We start from the raw sequence: 21,348 nt of genomic DNA, 5'->3' as shown, positions 1-21,348 counted from the left end.
CCCGTCCCCCTCCTGCCACCGCTGCCGCCATCACCGCCACCGCCTCCCTCTCCCGCCTACTCCTCCGCCCTCCCCCGCCCGCGGCCGGACCCGCGCCGCTCGGGGTCCCGCCCATGAGGCGGCGACGGCCGCGGTGGTGGTGGTGGTGGTTGCGGCCGGGCTGTGGCTAGGGGTAGGCGCCTGCCCCAGGGGCGGCGGCGGGCCAGAGCTGAGGGCCCTGATGCGGCTGCGGCCGCGGACCGCTCCGCCGCCCGGAGAGGCCCCGCCCCGGCGCCGGGCCCCATGCACCCCAGGTGAGCGCCCTCGCGTCCGCCGGGGCCGGGAGGCCTAGGGGACGGGCAGCGCTGCGGCCAGGCGGAGCGAGGGACCGGCACCTCGGGCCTTGCGACGGCGACGCGTACCCCGGCCGAGCGGACAAGGGGCGAGCAGGGCACGGGGTGCGTAAAGCGTTCAGCGGCTCCCGCAGGCCCCGAGGCTTGCTCCCGATCCTTCGCCACCCCTCGGTCCCGGAGCCGGGATGGTGGATCCCTCCTCGGATACCGCCGCCTTCAACAGCCGTTCGGACCGGGCCGGGATATTCGCTGTCCGGCCGCGTGGCCGGACCCCTCGGCACCGTTCTGCAAAGCCCTGGAGGCAAGCGGGGTGGCTGGCAAGAGTAGGAGAGGACTTAATGGGAAAACTGGGCAGAAGCAAGGTGAAAGTGGGTGACTCTGGGCGGCTCAGACCTTAGGGTTCACTTGCATGAGTTTTGCGTGTTTGGCCTTTATTTCAGGGTAGATGGTATCTTTCCTTACTGGAGTGGCAATCCAAGCTCTAGCTCTCTGTCACTACCGCAAAGCTTAGGCCTGCTGCTTACAAAGGGCATATGAGAGGCTTGGATCAGCCTGGAGGTCTTGTTGCCGGTGTTGTGACCGATGTGGGGGCAGCGGCGCTTTTGATCCTCGAGCTGCTGATAGGTGCTGGTGTGTGGAAGAAGGTCCCGTGGTTGCAGAGCTTGCAAAGTTGTTGACAAGCTAGTGATTATATCTCTTTGGCGTCCTCATCCCCGTGGACTGGTTCAGACTGCATGGGCAGCTTGAGACCCCAGAGAGTGGATGTGCCTTGAGCTGGTGCGGTTTCTCCTAGGGCTGGGGATTTGGGTTGCTGGGCAGCTTGGCGGTTTCTGCAGCCACTCCTGCTCTGCACGCACTTGAGTAGCTTGAGAGGTGCAGGCTCTGGAGGCACTGTTTGCTCACTCTGAAATAACATGTTGTCCACAGGGCCAGTTTTTAATGTCATGGGAGCATGTGCCGTGTCTGCAGAACCAGACGGAGGCAGCCTGTTAAAACTATACAATGGCTGTTCTGCCGGGATGACTCTTGTCACTGTTGGCCTGGTTCAGACTCATAGTGAATTAGAGGTTTTGTGTCCATTACCAGTTTTAAGTGATCCTTCCCCCTCCTCTCCCTCTGACTTTGGTTTTTGAATGTGAGTGTGGTGTCCAGAAGTCATGAAATATAAATTAGATGCTCTTGTCTGAGTAATTGTAACATTCAGCTTGCAAATTGATCTCTGTTTGCGATACTTTAATCACAGTGGCTTTGACTACAAGGAGTGAAGCTTTGTTTTCTGAATGGCAAGGAAAAAGCTATGATCCGACTTGTCTGTTTGAACTAGCTTTTTGATCCTGGTTATTGCCATCTAATAATATGTATTGATCATGGTGTGATCACTGTGAGTGGCTGATACGCCTTATGCTTGGCTTTCTGAGGTAGAGTTTTTACATGTCAATATCTGAATTTGAGTTTGTTTGCTCAGCCTTTCCTTGCCACAGTATGGTCAGTAATCAGGAATGCTCTTGCTTCTGTTTCTTTTTCCCCTCCCCTTTCTGTTCCCTGGCCCCAGAATGAATGAAATGAACTTGAGTCCTGTAGGGATGGACCAGCTGACCTCATCCTCTGTAAGCAATGCCCTGCCGGTCTCAGGGAGTCACTTGGGATTGGCAGCGTCACCCACTCACAACGCCATACCAGCACCAGGTAAAGGGAAAAGCTCCCACAAAGGGCATTTTACTGTACATTACTGCCATGGGAACATTTGTAACTGGGTAGCAGTGCTTGCACTCAATAGGAAGTCATGTCTTTATCAGGTAATGAAGTGATGTAGGACTGGGGAAGGGTAGACCACAAACCGTTGCTTGTGTGGGCAAAGCAAAAGGGATGTATGTTTACCAGGTTTATGCCTTAATGGGAATCTTGTTCTGTTCTAATGGGGTGGTTTGCACTGTGGGTGGATGGGTGAGTGGTAGCAGAATCTTTTGAAACATGAAATGTAGCTGCAAATCTTATCTCCATCCATCTGTATCTTTGCTCAGGTGAAAATAATGATTTTTTTCACCTGTAAAGCAAAACTGTTTTTTTCAGCAGACTGCACAGATTAAAGTCCACTGCAATTATAAAGTAGAAACAAGCCCTATGTAATGTGTCCAGAAAAGCTCTAGCCACATTCAAGCATGCCTTTCAATGCTGTGATAACTGTGATCCTTTCTTTGAAGCTTGTCACCTTACTTTGTCAGTACCATACAGTACTTCCACAGGGAGCTCCTGAGGAATTAGTAACCTCTTTGTTAGCATGTGTGTTCATAAGTTCCATTTAATTTAAACAAGTGTTTTCTCTTGCAGGCTTGCCTGTTGCAATTCCAAACTTGGGCCCTTCCTTGAGTTCATTGCCCTCTGCTCTGTCTCTGATGCTCCCAATGGGTATTGGGGATCGAGGAGTGATGTGTGGTATACCAGAGAGAAACTACACTCTACCTCCACCACCATACCCTCACCTGGAGAGCAGCTATTTCAGACACATTCTACCTGGTAAGTGGTCTAGTGCTGATGGATAGGACCAGAGAGAGACATTTTAAGAACCACCTGCTTACACCCTGAAGCATGCAAGACCAAGTGTTTTCCAGAGCTGTGAATGTCCTGAGCTTGTCTGGGGTCTGTTGTGTCATTTACACACCTTTATTTTCCAGTCTCTGATGCTGTATATGTGTATGAAGAGAACTGCAGGACATTTCCTACTTAAGCCAAAACTCTGATCTCTCCTGCTGCTAGTTTGTTTTTTAGATTAACAGAAAACAAGGCACACCAAATGTCTTGTAGTTGCACAGTGCCTTCTTCTTTTTTCCTTTTTTCCTCCTGTGGTCTGAAGCAGTACTTAATATGTGCATAATAGTAGGTTACAGTAACATTTAACAATGGCTGCTTACTTTCTTTAGTACTAAATGACACAACTGTCCATCTTGGAGATCGTGAATTTCGATTTTGAAAGGCCAAGATAAGATCTTTCACAAGTACCATGAGTCATCTTGACTCTCTTGACTTACATGAAAAGTGTGGTACTTCTCCTAAAGCAACGGTTCACTTAAATCTCAATCAGAAACCTGAGCGTCTTTTCTGGTAGTTCTGGAAAGCTGCTCAACGTCAATCAACCCTGGAAATTAAGACATAAAGAAACACTAACCCATATTTACATGCTCCTAACCTCTCTTATTGAGCAAACCTATACAAAAATGATTTTTAAAATCTTCAGCAGAATCCCATGGGCACATTCAGGTAAACTACTCCCAGCAGAGAGAGACAGAAATTCTGCAGTGTGCCCAGGCAGCCAAGAGGGCCAATGGCATCCTGGCCTGTGTCAAGAACAGTGTGGCCAGCAGGAGCAGGGAGGTCATTCTGCCCCTGTACACTGCACTGGTTAGGCTGCACCTCGAGTACTGTGTCCAGTTCTGGGCCCCTCAGTTCAGGAAGGATGTTGACTTGCTGGAATGAGTCCAGAGAAGGGCAACAAAGTTGGTGAGGGGCTTGGAACACAAACCCTATGAGGAGAGACTGAGGGAGCTGGGGTTGCTTAGCCTGGAGAGGAGGAGACTCAGGAGTGACCTTATTGCTCTCTACAACTACCTGAAGGGAGGTTGTAGACAGGCAGATGTTGGTCTCTTCTCCCAGGCATCCAATACTAGAACGAGGGGACACAGTCTCAGGCTGCACCAGGGGAGTTTTAGGTTGGATGTTAGGAAGAAGTTCTATACAGAGAGAATGATTGCCCATTGGAATGGGCTGCCCAGGGAGGTGGTGGAGTCACCATCCCTGGAGGTGTTCAGGAGGAGACTTGATAGGGTGCTTGGTGCCATGGGTTAGCTGTTTGGGTGGGTTGGATTGGTTCATGGGTTGGACGTGATGATCTTGATGGTCTCTTCCAACCTGGTTTTATTCTATTCTATTCTATTCTGCAGATTCTGCAACATCTGGCTCAGAATATTTCTTTTTAGCCTTGAACCCTCTGAGCCATTTGTTCTGTGAAAGTTTTTAATTTAAACATGTCCTTTATTACAAGGACACGTGCATGGACACTCTTTCTGCAGCAAAATCCCATTGAAAATGGCTAGGCGAAGAAATAGGCAATTTAAATGAACCAGCTGCCTCGTCTGCATGCGGTGCTGCCTTGAGGCTTGAACAAGGAGCCTTGAAAGTAGTAAAATGATTGACAGATGAACCCCTATGAAACACCAGAGTACATATCAGAGTCTGGATGTGTTCCTATGTGATCTGCTTTAGGTCATCCTGGTCTGGCAGGGGAATTGGACCCTATGATCTTCAGAGGTCTCTTCCAACCCCTCCCATTCTGTGCCCAGAAAGAACCCCCCCCACATTTCTGTGGATGTTATCCCATTTCAGAAGAATGGCAGATAATTTTGGTTCACTAATGCACTATCTCCTCCTCGTCTCTTTGCCTACAAAATGGGCAGGCATGTACTGCAGGAGGAAAGCTTGCTCCTAAGTAGTTGGCAAGTTAACCACTAGTCTGTAGGTAGTTGGATGAGATCTGGAGTGCTGTATTTCTTTACTTAGCCTAGTTTGAACCAAGAGCGCTCGCTGCTGACCCCAAAATAAGTTAATTTAACCCCTTTCACCCTGTCAATCTCAGCCATGAGGACTATATTTACACTTGAATTTCTGTGTCTTTGTATACTAACATGGAAACTTATACATTTATACTCTAAAACATGTAAAAGAGAAATCAAGACAGAAATCAGTCTGTTAGGCCTTTGGAAAACCACCTTGAACAAAAAACGAAGTAAAACTATGCCATAGGCTGTACGGGTGGGAAAGAGCCCAAACTCCTCAGCTGTAAGGAGAACTGGAGGACTGTTTCTGCTTCTCCTAGCAAAGACTCTCAAATGTTAGATTCCACTGGTAGTCCTTCATCTTTTGTGAACAATTTCTTGAGCATGAAAAGTACCTAAGCTATAATTCGGTCTTTGTACTGAGGAGCCTAGGTTAAATGCTGCTGGAAACTTGGCTGTTCAGAGCATGACAAATACCTGGAGATTTGCTTTGTTGGATGAAAGCTCTGTATTTGTTGTCAGATGATACTCTGGCAGGAGTGTTGGGTTAGCAAAAAGTTGTCAGCCATGTTTAAAAGTTAGTGGGTTTTAATTGTACATAGTGTTAACAATGTGTCTTCAAAGATCTAGGTCTTATTGTACTGTGCTACAATGATGGGGTATTTTTGTTTCTCTCCCTCCCCCTCTCATTCTATCAGGTATCTTGTCTTACTTGGCTGACAGACCTCCACCTCAGTACATCCATCCCAACACTATGAATGTTGATAGCAATCCAGCATTGTCAGTCTCCAGCAATCCGTCAGCCCTAGATCCCTACCAGCCCAGTGGAACTGTAGGGCTGGAGCCAGGGATTGTCTCCATGGACTCTCGCACAGTGAACACACATGGCGCTCAAAATCTGCATCCTAGTGACAGCCATGAGGTAGCACTGGATACTACAATCACTATGGAGAGTGTTTCGAGGGTAACCAGCCCCATCTCTACGGATGGAATGACAGAGGAGCTTACAATGGATGATGTAGCCGGTGATCATTCGCAGATCCCGAACGGCTCCCGCAGCCACGAACCTTTAGCTGTAGACACAGTAGGGAGTAACTTGACGTCGGACGCTGTGGGACACGGCAGTGTCATTCCCATTCATGGTAGCACTTTGGAACTTCCTGTTGTCATGGAGCCCGACCACATTGCCGGGCGGGTGACAGGAATGTCGGACAGCACACTAAATGACTCCATTCATACTGTGGCCATGAGCACCAACTCCGTGAGCGTGGCGCTCTCTACCTCACACAACCTTGCTTCCTTGGACTCAGTAGCCTTGCATGAAGTGGGCCTCAGCCTTGAGCCAGTGGCAGTGTCTTCCATAAACCAGGAAGTAGCCATGGGGCCAAGTCACGTGGATGTGTCTGCAGACAATCTTGCCTTCGTACCATCCTCTCTACAAATGGAAGATTCCAATTCGAACAAGGAGAACATGGCAACCTTATTTACCATATGTAAGTGAGCATTTCCTGCTTTTTCAGGGTCGGATTTGTTACCTAGCTGTGGGATGACAGGACACTTGTTGCTAGTCTTGTCAATTTCTGGTGAAAGAAGCTTAGTTTTTTCAGAAGTCTGTGAAAGCTAGACTGTATCTGCAGGGGCAGATTAACTGCACTGAAATGACACTAACTGGAAGTGGACATAATAGTATGTGTTAGTGTCATTCTTTGTATCCATCTCCCTTGTTGCCTTGTGGTTAGAAGCTGAGTTTGCCTCTTGCCTTTTGTGGATGTGTTGATACTATCCTTCTCAGTGTCTTTTAAAGTCACGTCACAAATGCCTCTTCTTGCTTTGTTGAAAAAAAAAAAACCCCACCACCACCACCAGAAGCCATGCATTTCATCAAGTGGGTATAGTTGCTCAGTATGACATCATGTGATTTTGCAAAATTTTCATGAACCCACAAAGAATCCTCATTAAAATGTTGTTTTCCCTCTCTGGTCCCTGCTGGAAAAAGGAGCAGAGAGGGAGGGAAGCTTTGAATATTTCTAGTTGGGTTCATCAAAAGACTTCAGTCCAGAGGTTAGTTGCTCTTCCAGGAAGAGAAGAGCACTGGACCTTGAACTTTCTCAGTCTTGTTGTCATTCAGGGAGTGATGTTTAAGGATGTGAAATTCTTGTTTGCTAGGACAGATTGAATTTTCACCCACAGCATGCCTGACTTCTTGGAGCCTGAAGTATAAGGCCAGCCTTTGTATTCAGTTTTATTGTTGTGGTAGCATTGCTGAGTCCGGCTCTTGCACAAGATCTGGCCCTCTAGCTGTCAGAATCTTATAACAAGCTTTGCCTGCAGAACATTTTTGAAGAAATGGAAAGAAATAATGTCTTGGTTAGTAATGGGAGAGGTGCAGTTCAGTGCAAAGTGTTTAGTCATACATTAGAACTGGAACTTTTATTCTGTGGGGTTAAGTAAATCAGGTGAGTGTAGAACTGTGATGATTTTACAACTCCCTGAAGAAGAGTTTTACAGTTGATGCACTCAGAAGTTCTTAGAAGCATCTACTGCACATTGAGCAAATAATGGTCAAAACACTATGATATCCAACATGCTCCTAATGAAACCACTTCTCTTACTCATCTACATGAGATTGGATGTGCCAACTTTCTGTCACTACACTGAAATAGTCCTAAACTGTTTCCTGTGTGATGCTCCCCATTGGTAGGGTGTAATAATGGCTTTTGCATGCCCAGTGCTTTCACGAGATTTACATAATAGATCTTTAACTCGGGGAGGGTTACATTTTAACTTCCTGCTGTGATTTCTAACCTTCTGAGTAAAGCAGGAGTTTGTGTCCAGACAGGTGACAGCAAGGAGGAGGAGCTGTTTCAGAGATTCTTGGTAGTTTTTCCTCAATGAGAAAGCAGGAATCAGGGCCGTTTTCTGAAGCTGTTTGTAAGCAGGAGGAAAAAAAGTATGCCGTTTCTGCAGTCCTAAATGTTTGTGTCTGCTCTTTGCTTATAGTTCTGGGTACTCAGAGAAGTAATTACCGAGGTGCTTTGGGGGTTTTGTTTGTTGGTTTGGGTTTTGTTTTGTCTTGGCTGTTTTGGTTTTGTTTCATTTGAGTGGTTGGTTGGTTGGTCAGGGTTTTGGTTTTGTTTAGGATCTTTGTTGGATTTTTTTTTGGTGTGCTTTTTGTTGTTGGTGGTTTTGGTTTTGTTGTTTTGTGTTTTTCATTATTTGGCAAGGGTAGAAATGGAAAGGCAATGGTATATTTCACTTCCTGCAGAATGTAGGGTTTTAGTGGATTTTCAGCTTCTTAAAAATGTATGAATCCTTAAATCTTTCCAAGCAGAAGTGTCTCATACCTAGAACTTGCTTTTCTTCCTCTTTGCTTCTTTTTGAAGCCAATCCACAGACTAGTAGTCGTGGTGTGTGCTAGACAATGCTTAAAACCACCTGTTCCAAATAGTGTTTCTCTGGTTGTCATTGCTATGCTCTTCCATGTCATCTGTGTACTTGAAGTAATGCTTACATAGGCTCTCCTTAATACTTTTCTGAGTACCTTCCTATCTGTAATTGTGTAGTTGCTCAAACTATACTTTGTATGAGGTCACATTCTGGTATCCTGATGTATATAGGTGTGTGGCTCAGTTGGTAGAGCATAAGACCCTTAATGGAATGTTTGTGAGTTCAAGCCTGCAGTGGGCAGTAGTGGCCTCCCTACTCTAATCATGAGGTCTGTGGTGACAGGTTGGACTCGATGATCTTTGAGGTCTCTTCCAACCTTAGTGATACTGAAACTACTGAAATATAAAGGGAGTGTCCTAAAGATCTCTCTAAACAAGTGATAAACAAGCTGCTGTTTATGCCATCTTCTGTGATAGGTATTTTATAGCAGAGCTGGGCCATCAAGAAGCCAAGGAAGGTCTTTATGGAGATCTTGCATAGTTAGCTGAACATCATCCTTCAGAAGAATAAGAGGAGGGTGGTTGCTAAGTCAGTTACTCCATTCTTAGAGGATTAAAATGGCATAGTTTTTCTAGATGAAAGCATTTTATACTGCACTTTTTCCCAGATTTACCAGACTGAAGACTTTCAGAGGTTTATTTTTCAGCAGGACTGCTGAATGACAGGTCAGGAAAGTGATGCTACTAATCCTTCTTGGGTTTTTGGTTTTGTTCCATTCAGTGGCGTCCCATAGAGGTGTACTGCATGCATTGATTGCAGTGGACCTATCAAAAGCAGCAGTGAGGTCAGGTTTTTGCTGCTGTGAAGATCTGCACACATCTAAAGTTAAATGGAGATAAGAGGATTTATGGGTTCAAATTGGAAACATTTTAGAAGACCTAATTGCTCCTTTGTGTGAATATTGTTGAGGTTCACAGTGCAAGAAAACTCTTTTGTTCCTGCTAAATTTCAAAAGCATGCCAAAAGGTTTGGTATGGCTTGGATTTTTCTGCAAGTGAAGGTCATTTTACTCATGATCAGAGAGAAAGTGGCTCTTCCCTCATCACCATTACTACCAGTCTCTGTGGCAACTATGATCTGTTTTGCAGTACTTTTGATGTCCCATTGTTGGTTCGCCCCTATAGAGATAATTTGGAGTCTAGGTGATCAATTTACATATCAGGAAGGCAGGTAGAGATCCTCACGCTTGACCTGAATCGTATAGGAACAGAGAGATGTACATCAGGTGGGCACCTGACCATAATAATGTGATTCGGTTTCTTCTGGATAAAAGCTGGTGACAGCAGCCGAGTTAAACCAGATACAAGCAGTGTTCTGCAGGAGCTCAGCTGAACTGTGTTGGTAGGGACTTGACTGCAGTGTTGGGGCTGTTGCATAATTTTAATCCCTATTGTTGCTTCCCCTCACTCCAGGGTGCACACTGTGTGACAAGGCATATCCATCAGACTGCCCAGACCACGGGCCCGTCACCTTTGTCCCCGACACCCCGATAGAGAGCCGAGCCAGGCTTTCTCTCCCTAAGCAGCTCATCCTCCGGCAGTCTATCATGGGAGCTGAAGCAGGTAAGAAGCAGGTGACTGTATGTTTCTGTGCAGTGGTTTAAAATCTACTCAACAACCTGAAATCCAAAACCGCAGGGATTTTAGTGTGGCAAAGAGACAGTGCAACAGAGAGGTGGTTCCCTCTTTTGTAGTTCCCTCTTTTGTAGTGCAAGAGCTTCTTGTCCTCTGGTTACTGCTCAGACATCAGACTCTAGGAGTGCTGCCACGGAGTATTACTGAAACACTTCATAAGGTCAAGCACAAGCAAAGTATGGTATTGATTTTTATCATGTGCTGCACAGCTGAGATACAGCTTAGATAAGAAAACTTTACAGCAAGTGCAGTTTGGGGGAAGGTAACAATTAGAAATAATGGGAGATTTCTGTCTGCTCATTCATCAGCTTCATTTGCTACCTGTGGGTCTTCTGGATGCTAAGAGTATTGATCATGAGTGCCTCTCTTTTTTCCCCTCCTCTCGATTTACATTTGGCATGTAGACTGTGACCTTGTCATTGGATGTGGACCTTGTTACTGTGTTTCACGCCATTGTCATCTGGAGATTGAAGAGTACAGTGCAATACCCTAAGGATCTGAAGGCTAGAGAAGAATGTGATTATTGGCTTGCTTAGTGATGCTGCTTGTTGAGAGTAGATTACATCTGTTCTTTTCAAGCTGCACTAGTTCCCAGGTTATTCCTAAAAGCTCTTCAGTGTATTCATGTACACCTATGTGTATATATATATATATGCAAAAATGTTTAATAATAAATAATATACATGCAGGAATCCCTCTGCCCATGACAGAAATACAGCTGCCTCTGGGGAGAAATGCAGAAGCTGTTTAACAATGCCCAGCAACAATTCTGGAAATTCCAGGGGATTAGGTAGGCAAAATGTAGTTACTGAAACTAAGTATTTTCTGCTTCTGCAGAAAGTGCGTGCCATGGAAATTTTAACTGGTACCAGTGGCTAGGATCTTAGCTTATATTAGAGCTTACTGAAAAGTAAATGACTTGCTTTTGACAAACAAAATCTTTGTAATTACAGCAAAGTGGCTCCCAATAGTGTCATGTGGTGGTGGTGGTTCTTGTCTCTGCCTTAGGTGTGTTTTACTTGTGAAGTAGAAGCTTTGATGATCTTATGGCTAGATATTACCCTTGGAGTGTTATCTCATAAACCTCCTGATTTTTTGATATGTATGATTACTTGTTTAACTAACTGATTTCTGCAGATTTTGGTCTTCTACTGATAGGTGTGTGGGCACGAGAAACCATTCCTGTAAGGACTTGTTTTGGACCTTTGATCGGGCAGCAGAGCCATTCTCTGGAGGTGGCTGACTGGACAGACAAAGCAGCTAGTCACATCTGGAAGGTCAGTGGATGTTACAGCTCACAGAGTCTCCAATAAAATCATCACTGTTCAATGCACTCAGTGACTGATAAACTTACAGCTCTGTCTTTGCTGTCATGTTAAATCTAACTGATGTCACATGGAACAGACTTCAAGAATCTTACTCCACCAGTGGGCCCTGAATACTCAAGTGTCTTCAGTTTCCCTTAGAATGAAATTGTTCTACTCTCTGCCATTTCTGCATAGCTTAACAAGCCTCTGAGGAGAGGGAGGGTACCCAGTAAAACACATGCCCATGTTTGTTCATGTGGAGTACTCACTGATGTGTCTTCTATTAAGTATTTCCTACACAAAGGTATCACACTTTTAATGTTAGAAGGGAAATGTCAGTGACTGGTGTTAAGTTCTGTACCTGGTGAAAGCCACGTGGCACAGCAGCTTTAACATCATCCTTGCCAGAAGTCAAAGTTAATGTGGTGTGTTTAATACTAAATATCAGTGTAGCAGACCTGGTGGCCCTGCTCTGGACTTGCTCCAACAGGTCTGTGTCCTCACTAAAGTCTGTCATTACTAAACTGTCACTCAGCACCACATCTATGCATCTTTTAAATACCTCCAGGGGTGGTGACCACCACTTCCCTAGACAGCCTGTTCCAATGTTTGACAGCCCTTCCAGTGAAGAAAGTTTTGCTAATACCTAACCTAAACATCCCCTGTTGCAACTTGAGGCCATTTCTTCTTGTCCTATCACTTGTAACTAGGCAGAAGAGACAGATACCCACCTTGCTATAACCTCATTTCAGGTAGTTGTAGAGAGCAATAATGTCTCCCTTGAGCCTCCTTTTCTCCAGGCTGAGTTTCCTCAGCCACTGTTTGTAAGAATTGTACTCTAGACCCTTCACCAGCTTTGTTGCCCTTCTTTGTAAACAATCAGGCACCTCAGTATTCTTCTTGTAGTGAGGGGAAATACATAATTGCCATCATGTAATAAGCTGATAGTCAATCCTGAAGTACAATGAACTACTTTAATGCATTTTCTTGTAAAGGGCTGTATGTGGTTTCCAGTATTTGTGTGCAGTTGCAGCAGAGATTGTGTATAAATTACTAGGCAGCTCTTGTTTGTTTGTTTTGTATCATTGTATATTGAAAGTTCCCCCAGGTGATGAATGATTTGTTTTAGGAAAGCTGCTTTAAAGCTTTCTTTTTCACATCACTTCACGTTCAGAATGTAAAATTGATCTATATAAATAAAGCATGCACTGTTTGCCCAGATATTATTATTCACAAGGCTTGGCTGGTAAGAAAAGCAGCCAAATGCATTTCTACTGGAAGCTAAAGGTAATGTGTGGGAAAGATGCTGATGAACAGTTTTTCTAGTCTCCTGGGTAGCAGAGACCTCAAGATTTCTATGTGAAGGGGAAAGTGAGGAGTAGGAACAGGGTTGTGGTCTTTGCAATGGAAACGGAGACCTCCTGGCTTGTTCCAGAAATACATTCTCCCTTAAAGAAAGAAGCTGGCTTTCACTTTTTTTGTGGATGTATTTTGTCCTAAGATTGCCTTTGTTTTTTCCCTTTTTCTGGTAGATCTATCACAATGGTGTCCTGGAGTTCTGCATCATTACAACGGATGAAAATGAATGTAACTGGATGATGTTTGTACGCAAAGCCAGGTGAGAACCACCTGTACTAAGCCAAGTAGCTTGGAGTCTGAGCTGCAGGCTCCTAGGAGGCTGTGCTGGAGAATGTGCACTGCTGCACTGACTGCTCAGATGGGTAATGAGTTCTGGACCAAGGGATGTTGAGGAGTTATTTAGACATCTTGGACTGGTGGGGAGAATGAAAGAGAGTGTGCATTGGAGAATGTTTCAGGAAAGCAGTATGCATGCTGTAGTAGGACAGCCCCAAACTTGCCTGCATACTTTGTTTCTCTTGATGTAAAGCTTTAAACCAGGTTTGTTTTATATTAGCTTACTGTTTATTTGCTTGGTTTTGCCTTCTCTCCATCCCATTCCTTTTGGATACATTTATGAAGATGGTGTGGATTGTCTTTTTGATTGGAATCCTTTTTTAGCAGTTTTCCTTGGTTGTTTTAGCCAAGTTCCAAGCTCTTACAGCTCACAGTAGCTGTCCTTTTCAGTCTTTCTGGAGCCTGCAATGAAAACTATCCAGACTGGTTTTAGTATTGCTCCATAAATGGTCCAATGAGAAAGCTGAACCTTTCCTATAGTCTGTAACACAAATTAGGTTTACCCTGCAGATCTTTTCAGCGCTCCCCTATGCAGGACTGAAGAAGGTGATGCTTGATCTCCCACTGCAGTGGGGCAGAGCTTTCGCTGCTTTCAGATACTGTTAAACATATGTAAGATACAGCCTCAGAAGATGAATTACCACATCCTGGAAATGCTTTTCAAGAGTCATTTTTGAAGATAATGTCATGTTAAGGCTTTAATGATATGATTTCTCCCTGGTGTGTTCTCTGTTTCTTAAGGGGTTTAATATGAAAAATATATGTTTGTAATTTCTTAAGAGAAATTCTCTTCTCTCAGCCCACTCCAGTGTCTATTAATAATTTTCTCAGAAAGATACCACAGTGGTGAGAAAAATGTTTTGTTTACTGGAGCAGATGGGCCCTTCAAGGTCCAGTTTTCCTTTACTTTCCTATAATAAAGGACAGGAGTGACAGACATGAACATTTTTGTGTGCTGACAAGCACTGAGCTCCTCTCATTAACTATTTATAGGAATTCCTTTGTTATTTTCTCTCTCAGAGCCTTTATTTCTGGAGGGCTGCTTTTTTTTTTTGTAACTCTGGTTATTGCTATAGGAACCGTGAAGAGCAGAATCTGGTAGCTTACCCTCACGACGGAAAAATCTACTTCTGCACCTCTCGGGACATCCCGCCTGAACACGAGCTGCTCTTCTATTACAGTCGGGACTATGCACGACAGCTTGGTAAGTGTGTGGTTGTCTTTGTTGGCTTTGCAGGGAGTACTTAGCTGGGATTCCATTTCAGTGCCACCTCTGGGCACTGTGACTTGGGATTGCATGATGTGCTCAAAGAGACTTGATGGGGTGCTTGGTGCCATGGTTTAGTTGATTAGATAGTGTTGGATGATAGGTTGGACATGATGATCTCAAAGGTCTCTTCCAACCTGTTCTATTCTATCCTAACCTGTTCTATTCTATCCTAACCTGTTCTATTCTCAAAGGTCTCTTCCAACCTATGCTATGCTATGCTATGCTATGCTATGCTATTCTATCTATTCTATTCTCAAAGGTCCCTTCCAACCTATTCTATTCTATTCTATTCTATTCTATTCTATTCTATTCTATTCTATTCTATTCTATTCTATTCTATTCTATTCTATTCTCAAAGGTCCCTTCCAACCTATTCTATTCTATTCTATTCTCAAAGGTCCCTTCCAACCTATTCTATTCTATTCTATTCTATTCTATTCTATTCTATTCTATTCTATTCTATTCTATTCTCAAAGGTCTCTTCCAACCTATGCTATGCTATGCTATTCTCAGTTCCTAGTGGTGTATGTCAGTTTCCTCTTACATTTCAAGACTACAGGAGTGCTGTTCCTTGAAAGAAAGATTTCATTATCCAATTCCACTGATCAGGAGTAAAAGTGGCAGTTTCAAAGAAAAAAGGTTGTTTTCCTTCTCTCCATCCATCTGGCACTAAGGCAGTTTTGCTACAGAAGATCTTCCTATCCTCCCCCACCTTTGGTTGTCATAATTTTAAGTTTGGTAGAGCTGTCTTCAAAACCATTACAAGGTTTGCACCCCCCAATTCATTGAACTGGCTTACCTTTAGAGATGAAAAGCAAGCACCAGAACCAAAATGAATGAGGGTGAAAGTCTCTGCAGCTGCCTTTGCTGCCACGGACAGAGTGTTAACATGGATCATACTCATGCTCTGCTAGGCCTTGCTGTGCCTCATTAAAAGCGATGCTTTTGTGCCAAAGGTGTCCCTGAACATCCGGATGTACACATCTGCCACTGTGGAAAGGAGTGCGCTTCCTACACGGACTTCAAGGCCCATCTGAGCAGCCATATTCACAACCACCTCCCCAGCCAGGGGCACAGCAGCAGCCACGGGCCAGCCCACAGCAAGGAAAGGAAGTGGAAGTGCTCCATGTGCCCCCAGGCTTTCATCTCCCCTTCCAAGCTCCACGTCCACTTCATGGGGCACATGGGCATGAAGCCACACAAGTGTGACTTCTGTAGCAAAGCTTTCAGTGATCCTAGCAACTTACGGACACACCTCAAGATCCACACAGGTAAGGGTTGGGCACTTTACAGAGGTGTCTGTGGCAAAGGGCCTGTTCTGTTTCCTTGGCCAGTTGGCAGGGCGTAGCTTGTGTCCATAAACCTAAACTCTTAGAGTCACAGAATGTTTTGGGTTGGAAGGGACCTTTAAAAATCTAGTCCAGCCCCACTGCTGTGGGCATCAGGTTGCTCAAAGCCCCACCCAATCTGACATCAAACTCTTCCAGTGATGGGGCATCCACAACTTCTCTGGGCAACCTATCACACCACCCTTATTGTAAAAACACCTTCTTTGTGTCCAGTCTAAATCTGACCATAGGAATGATCTCTAGTATATGCTGACCATGGCTAATGCAGGGACCCTGCCTGAGAGAATGCTGGTGGGTGTGGGATAGGTCTGTGCTGGGTTAGTGGTATGGGTGCTCACAGAACCTGTGTTCTGACTTAACTGTGCCATATCTAAAAGAACATTTAATGAGTTGAAGTTGATTACAGTTAGGAAGAAGTGTTGGTCTTCACCTGGGATACAGAGACTCTGTTCCCACACAGATCCAGTGCTAGCAGCTATAAAATAAGGTTCCACTGGCTTTGAGAGCTTGTAATGCAAACTGTTGTCCACTTAAACATAGGGCTGAGATCTTTACCCTCTTTCCTACTTGAACTGTTTTCCATCTGAAGGAAATGGGACAAGACAAAAATTGGTGACTCTGTGGTCAGACTGATGTGGATCTCTGTCACTCACCAAAACTTAAGTCTGAACATGCTGTTGCCTTCTGTGGGCATTTGGCTATCACTAGAAGCCTTGGGGAATAAAGGGAGAAGTGCCAGACAATCAGGGAAAGTGACCTTTTTAGGAAAACCAGAATAGTGAAAGATTTTTCAACTGTGTAAGAAGAGAGAAAACAAAGAGTGAAGACAGGGGAGAGGAAGGTCAAGTACAGGCTAGCAATAAACGGTGTGGGTATTTGTGCTGCTGGTTTGGGGCTTTTTCCCTCCCTCTCTCTCCCTCCCTCTCTCTCCCTCCCTCTCTCTCCCTCCCTCTCTCTCCCTCCCTCTCTCTCCCTCCCTCTCTCTCCCTCCCTCTCTCTCCCTCCCTCTCTCTCCCTCCCTCTCTCTCCCTCCCTCTCTCTCCCTCCCTCTCTCTCCCTCCCTCTCTCTCCCTCCCTCTCTCTCCCTCCCTCTCTCTCCCTCCCTCTCTCTCCCTCCCTCTCTCTCCCTCCCTCTCTCTCTCTCCCTCTCTCTCCCTCCCTCTCTCTCCCTCCCTCATGTTGAAATAACTGTTGAAAATCCACAGAATGCAAATCACAGAGCTAGAAAGGTAATAAAACTGGGAATTCAGTGCATTTGAACCAAGCCAAGAATACTGTGGGCTCAGTAGCGATGAGTTTTAATAAACTGATGTGGCATACAAGACCACAAAATGCTCAGTGAGATAGGGATGTAAGTGGTATTCAAACTTAGTCTGAATTCAGTGGTGTGCAGGGGCACTGAATCATTTCTGGCAAAGAAGAATGGAAGAACTACAGATAAGTGGGAAAATGGGTGAAAACATAGGAGTTAGCAAAAAGCCATGAGCTTTGTACCTGTGTGTGTTAGATAAGAGAAGCTGTTTTTCTAGACAAAGGCAATGCAGTGAATCAAATGTGGTTGGGCTCCAGTAAGGCATCAGATAGAGTTCCTGTGGGAAATCAGCAGAGATGGGGATGCACTAATGTACAGTAGCTAGATGGCTACCATGGTTACTATTAAAAAGGAGGCTATCATTATTCTTACTCAAAAATTCATCTTGGATAAGCCTGGTCTTAGTAAGTGCTTGTCTGAATCTCTTTGCTGGAAAATTTCCAAGTCTGCTGGTGCTGTTTTGATATGCAGAACTTGGAGGCAGAGTGGGTGTAGACAAGAAGCAAAGTCTTACCTTCCAAGGAAGGCTGACTGACCACAAGCACAGGAGGAGGAGGAGGAATCAGAGGTGCTGTTCAGACGACAAAGTACAGAACTGTGCAACACACAAAGGACTCAGTGGTTCCAAAAAGTAGTATGAAGTAGATTTTTTGGCTTGGGGGCACAAGGTAGGGGATGAAAAGGTTTAGGAATGATGAGATGAAGTAGGTCAGATGCAAAAACATAGCTAAAAGTAGACTGTAACTATGTAAGCCTTTATGGTGAGTCTGGAGGAACTGCAGGAGGAATACTCTGTTCAGTTTTGGGCCCCTCACTACAGGAAGGACCTTCAGTTGCTGGAGTGTGTCCAGAGAAGGACAACACAGCTGGTGAGGGTCTAGAGAATAATTTAGGAGAATGGCTGAGGGAACTCGGATTGTTTAGCCTAGAGGAGGCTGACAGGAGACCTCATTGCTTTCTACAGCTACTTGAAAGGAGATTGTAGCAGGGGGGGAGCGAGGCAGGGGTGCTCTCTTCTCTCTAGTACCGGATGATAGGATGAGAAGAAATGGCCTGAAATAGTGCCAGGGGAGGTTTAGGTTGGATATCAGGCAAAAATTCTTTCCTGCAAGAGTGGTCAGGCATTGGAACAGGTTACCCAGGGAGGTGGTGGAGTCACCAACCATGGAGGTGTTCAGGAACCGTGGACATGGCGCTTCAGGATGTGGTTTAATGGCCATGATGATGTTAGGTCAATGGTTGGACTCGACGATCTTAGCAGTCTCTCCCAACCAAGACAGCTGCATGGTTCCTGTTCACAAACAAGGTAACACTTTATTTTTCAGAAGGGGTTGGGCTTGTTTCCTTACTGTCCTTTTTGGAACACTGTCAGCTTGTGGGTGTCCATTTGTAACCTAGGCCAGAAGAACTACCGCTGCACGCTCTGTGACAAGTCCTTCACCCAGAAGGCTCACCTGGAATCGCACATGGTCATCCACACCGGCGAGAAGAATCTGAAGTGCGATTACTGTGAGAAGCTCTTCATGCGGAGGCAGGACCTCAAGCAGCACGTACTCACTCACACACAGTAAGTGACCTCACAGCATGTGCTGGACTGGCTAGTGCCATAAAAAATGAAGCTGAACAACCCAGTTTGGCCTAGGGAGCAGAGGCTCATTCTCTAAACATGAGAGTGCAGGCTGGACAAATTTCTTGTTTCTGGCTGAATTTGCCCTGTTCTAGTGTCAGCAGTATTTTACTGGCACAGGCAATTTCAGGCATGCACCTTGTCTTGTGAAATAGCATTCTGGAGTGTTCATCATTTTGGAGAGGGGGTTATTGATTTACATTTAGTTCTCTGCTGAGAACTGTTTTGATGTCCCAATGTGACCATGAAGAACCATAAACTCCTCAATGCTATTCTCACCAAGCAGCTTGTTAATGAATGGGGATGCAGCCATTCCCAGCTCTTAACCTCCCTGCTGATCTCATTTGTGCACTTAAGTCACCTGCTTCTCCTGCAGGGAGATGCCCATGGTCAGGGCAGATCCCTATTCCCAGGTCCTTCAGTTATCTACAGGTCTCTCACAGGCCTTCAGCCATCTCCAGTCTTTCCTTTTTCTCTGAGAATCTCTCCATCCTGTTTAATTCCTCCTAATCCAAGGTCTTCCCTTAAAGGCTGTTTGCCCAAAGCTAGTCCTTCTGCCTATTTTGTTTTCAGCATCTGGTTCTTGTACTTGGAATCAATTGCTGCTTCTGTCATGCTGCCTAGGAGTGCAGCTGGCATGAGCAAGAAAGAGGCAGACAAAGACAGACAGACTTGCTTTGCTGGTTGTTCTTATGGCCTGAGCCAGGAGCACTACTGCTGGGAGATGTTTTGCAGTCATCTACAGAATTTGACTGCTGCAGTCTGGTAAACTTCTGCTTAGCTTTTACAGAGGGCTGTTAACAGTAGCTTTCTGTTCTTTTTCCTTCTTTCTTCCCACTCTCCCGCTCCCATTTATGCTGGGTGGAAAGGAAGGATTCTAAGCTTCCCACTATGGCAACATCTCTGCCCTTGCCAAAACATGGAGCTTAACTACAGCTTGGTCTTTCTTACTTTAAACCAACCCCTATCAAACCAACCCCTTGTAGAATTCTTTCTTCCTTGATTTATCATCATCAGAACAGTTGCAAGCTAGTGGTTAATCCAAAGAGCTAGACTTTTGCCAGTGATGTTGTGTACATGCTGTGTGAGAGGAAACTGAGCAGTATTTACACTTCAGTGCTGCTGCAGTGCTGTTATTTCTGTTCTGCTTCTCCTTCCCACCACCACTCCACTACTTCATACATGATCAGCAGCCTTACAACAGGAGCAAACTAGCTTTTTCATCTCTTGCAGAGAACGGCAGATCAAATGCCCCAAGTGTGACAAGCTGTTTTTGAGGACAAACCACCTGAAGAAGCATCTCAATTCACATGAAGGAAAGAGGGACTATGTCTGTGAAAAATGCTCCAAGGCTTATCTAACCAAATATCACCTCACTCGCCACTTAAAAATATGTAAAGGCCCCACATCCAGCCTGTCAGCCCCAGAGGAGGAAGAGGAGGAGGATTCAGAGGAGGAACTAATAGACTCAGTGAGGACTGAAGACTGTAGGATTAACAATGGAGTGTATTCAACAGGTGATGCCCTCTCTGGACACAAATGAAGAGAGAGGAAGTTTTCTTGGGTATTACAACTGGGGAAGGCAAAACCCCAACCCTTCCTCCTTTCCCCAGTCAACAGCGTATGACAAATACGGAGTTTTCCTTCTGTTTTGGTCTCCACACCACATCACTTAGTAAACTCTGTAGCCAAAACACTGAATGAGAGTGGATCCTGGATGAACAAGTGAGGAGTTGCTAAGAAGGAAATATGAGGCAAGGAGGGTTTTTTTCACACACACTGTGCATACTTGCTTTCCAAATCACTCAGATGAAATCCATCCAGTGCTGGGATATGTGTCACACCTTGCATAGACCTTTGAGTAAAGAGCCACATACCAGAAAAGTAGTCAAGTGATGGCAGTGACCTGTAAGCCAACTGTCCTTAACTGCCAAAGCCATGACAGTAAATCAAACAAACAAACAAAATGGGGGTGACAGTTGATGATGGTTTTCTTTTTAGCTGAAAGATGTAGTCTGTCACAAAGACTGTCCATGCTCATCTTGCCATCTAAAAATAATCAAAGCTTTGGGTAAAAGAAGCCAGTGAAATGGGCATTTGCAGCCAAAGTAATTACCCCACTACATAACATCAAATACTGGCTTTTGGGGAACAGCTACTGCCCCTTCTCAATCTGGTTCCCTAGAACATGAAGGCAGGTGAAGAGGTAAAGACTGTACATACGCGGTAAGGCAGAGGCTTACAGAGGCTGATCAGTGTTTACAGTACCTATGATTTCTTGTGCTGTAAACCTTTTACCAGCTAGAGTGAGAGGAGGGTTTGCTGCTATTTATGGAATGAAGCTGTATTTCATTCTGTTGTTTAAAAAAAAAAATAAACATGTGGCTCTTTTCCAGTGTTCTCTTTCAATATCTACAGATAAAAAAAGAAGGTTTGTTACCGCTGATAATGCTAGTAACAATACTTTTCCAAGCCTTCCTGGGACAAGGTGTGGGTAGGAACACCTCCAGGAACAGGTGCAGTTAAGAACTGGTCTTTTAACCTTGTAGATTTGCTGTGTGGCTCTTCTGGCTGTGCTGAAAAACACTCAGCTGAGCTCTGTTCTGTGACAAGGTAGGTGAAGGTTCCCTTGTGAAAGAGGCTGCAGTTACTGCTCTAAATGGCCTAAGTTAAGCTGTGCCTCACCCTGTACACTCGCTTCTTGGAGAGCTGCTTCAGACTTGAAAATGCATAATGCTTGCCCTCTGACATCACAGCATGTGAATAAAAAGCTCTGGAAAGAATGGTTTAGGGATGTTTTAGTTCAGGGAAAGATGTGCTGCTTACAG

The 21,348-nt window shown here is 45.0% G+C and overlaps 1 protein-coding gene across 3 annotated transcripts; it reads left to right on the top strand.

Annotated features, from left to right (window-relative positions):
* Nucleotides 1–18: 18 nt before the first annotated feature.
* Nucleotides 19–20,911, top strand: PRDM4 (PR/SET domain 4). 3 transcript variants are annotated; one of them, XM_068142323.1, is made up of 11 exons: nt 19–293; nt 1,885–2,018; nt 2,661–2,846; nt 5,578–6,372; nt 9,739–9,888; nt 11,098–11,237; nt 12,800–12,885; nt 14,039–14,166; nt 15,189–15,503; nt 18,292–18,460; nt 19,754–20,911. In XM_068142323.1, the coding sequence occupies exons 1-11, from the start codon at nt 283–285 to the stop codon at nt 20,061–20,063; spliced, it is 2,424 nt and encodes an 807-aa protein (XP_067998424.1). In that variant the 5' UTR covers nt 19–282; the 3' UTR covers nt 20,064–20,911. The 3 variants fall into 3 exon arrangements, with proteins under 3 accessions (XP_067998424.1, XP_067998426.1, XP_067998425.1); XM_068142325.1 differs by having other exon boundaries at nt 20–293; nt 11,119–11,237; XM_068142324.1 differs by lacking the exon at nt 19–293 and adding an exon at nt 314–437.
* Nucleotides 20,912–21,348: the final 437 nt, after the last annotated feature.

The sequence above is a fragment of the Melanerpes formicivorus genome, unplaced genomic scaffold, assembly GCF_026170545.1.
Source record: "Melanerpes formicivorus ecotype bairdi unplaced genomic scaffold, bMelFor1.0.p_v2 SCAF_8, whole genome shotgun sequence".
NCBI classification, from domain to species: domain Eukaryota; kingdom Metazoa; phylum Chordata; class Aves; order Piciformes; family Picidae; genus Melanerpes; species Melanerpes formicivorus.
The sequence above is the reverse complement of the archived record's forward strand: the minus strand, read 5'-3'. Positions and strand labels throughout refer to the sequence as shown.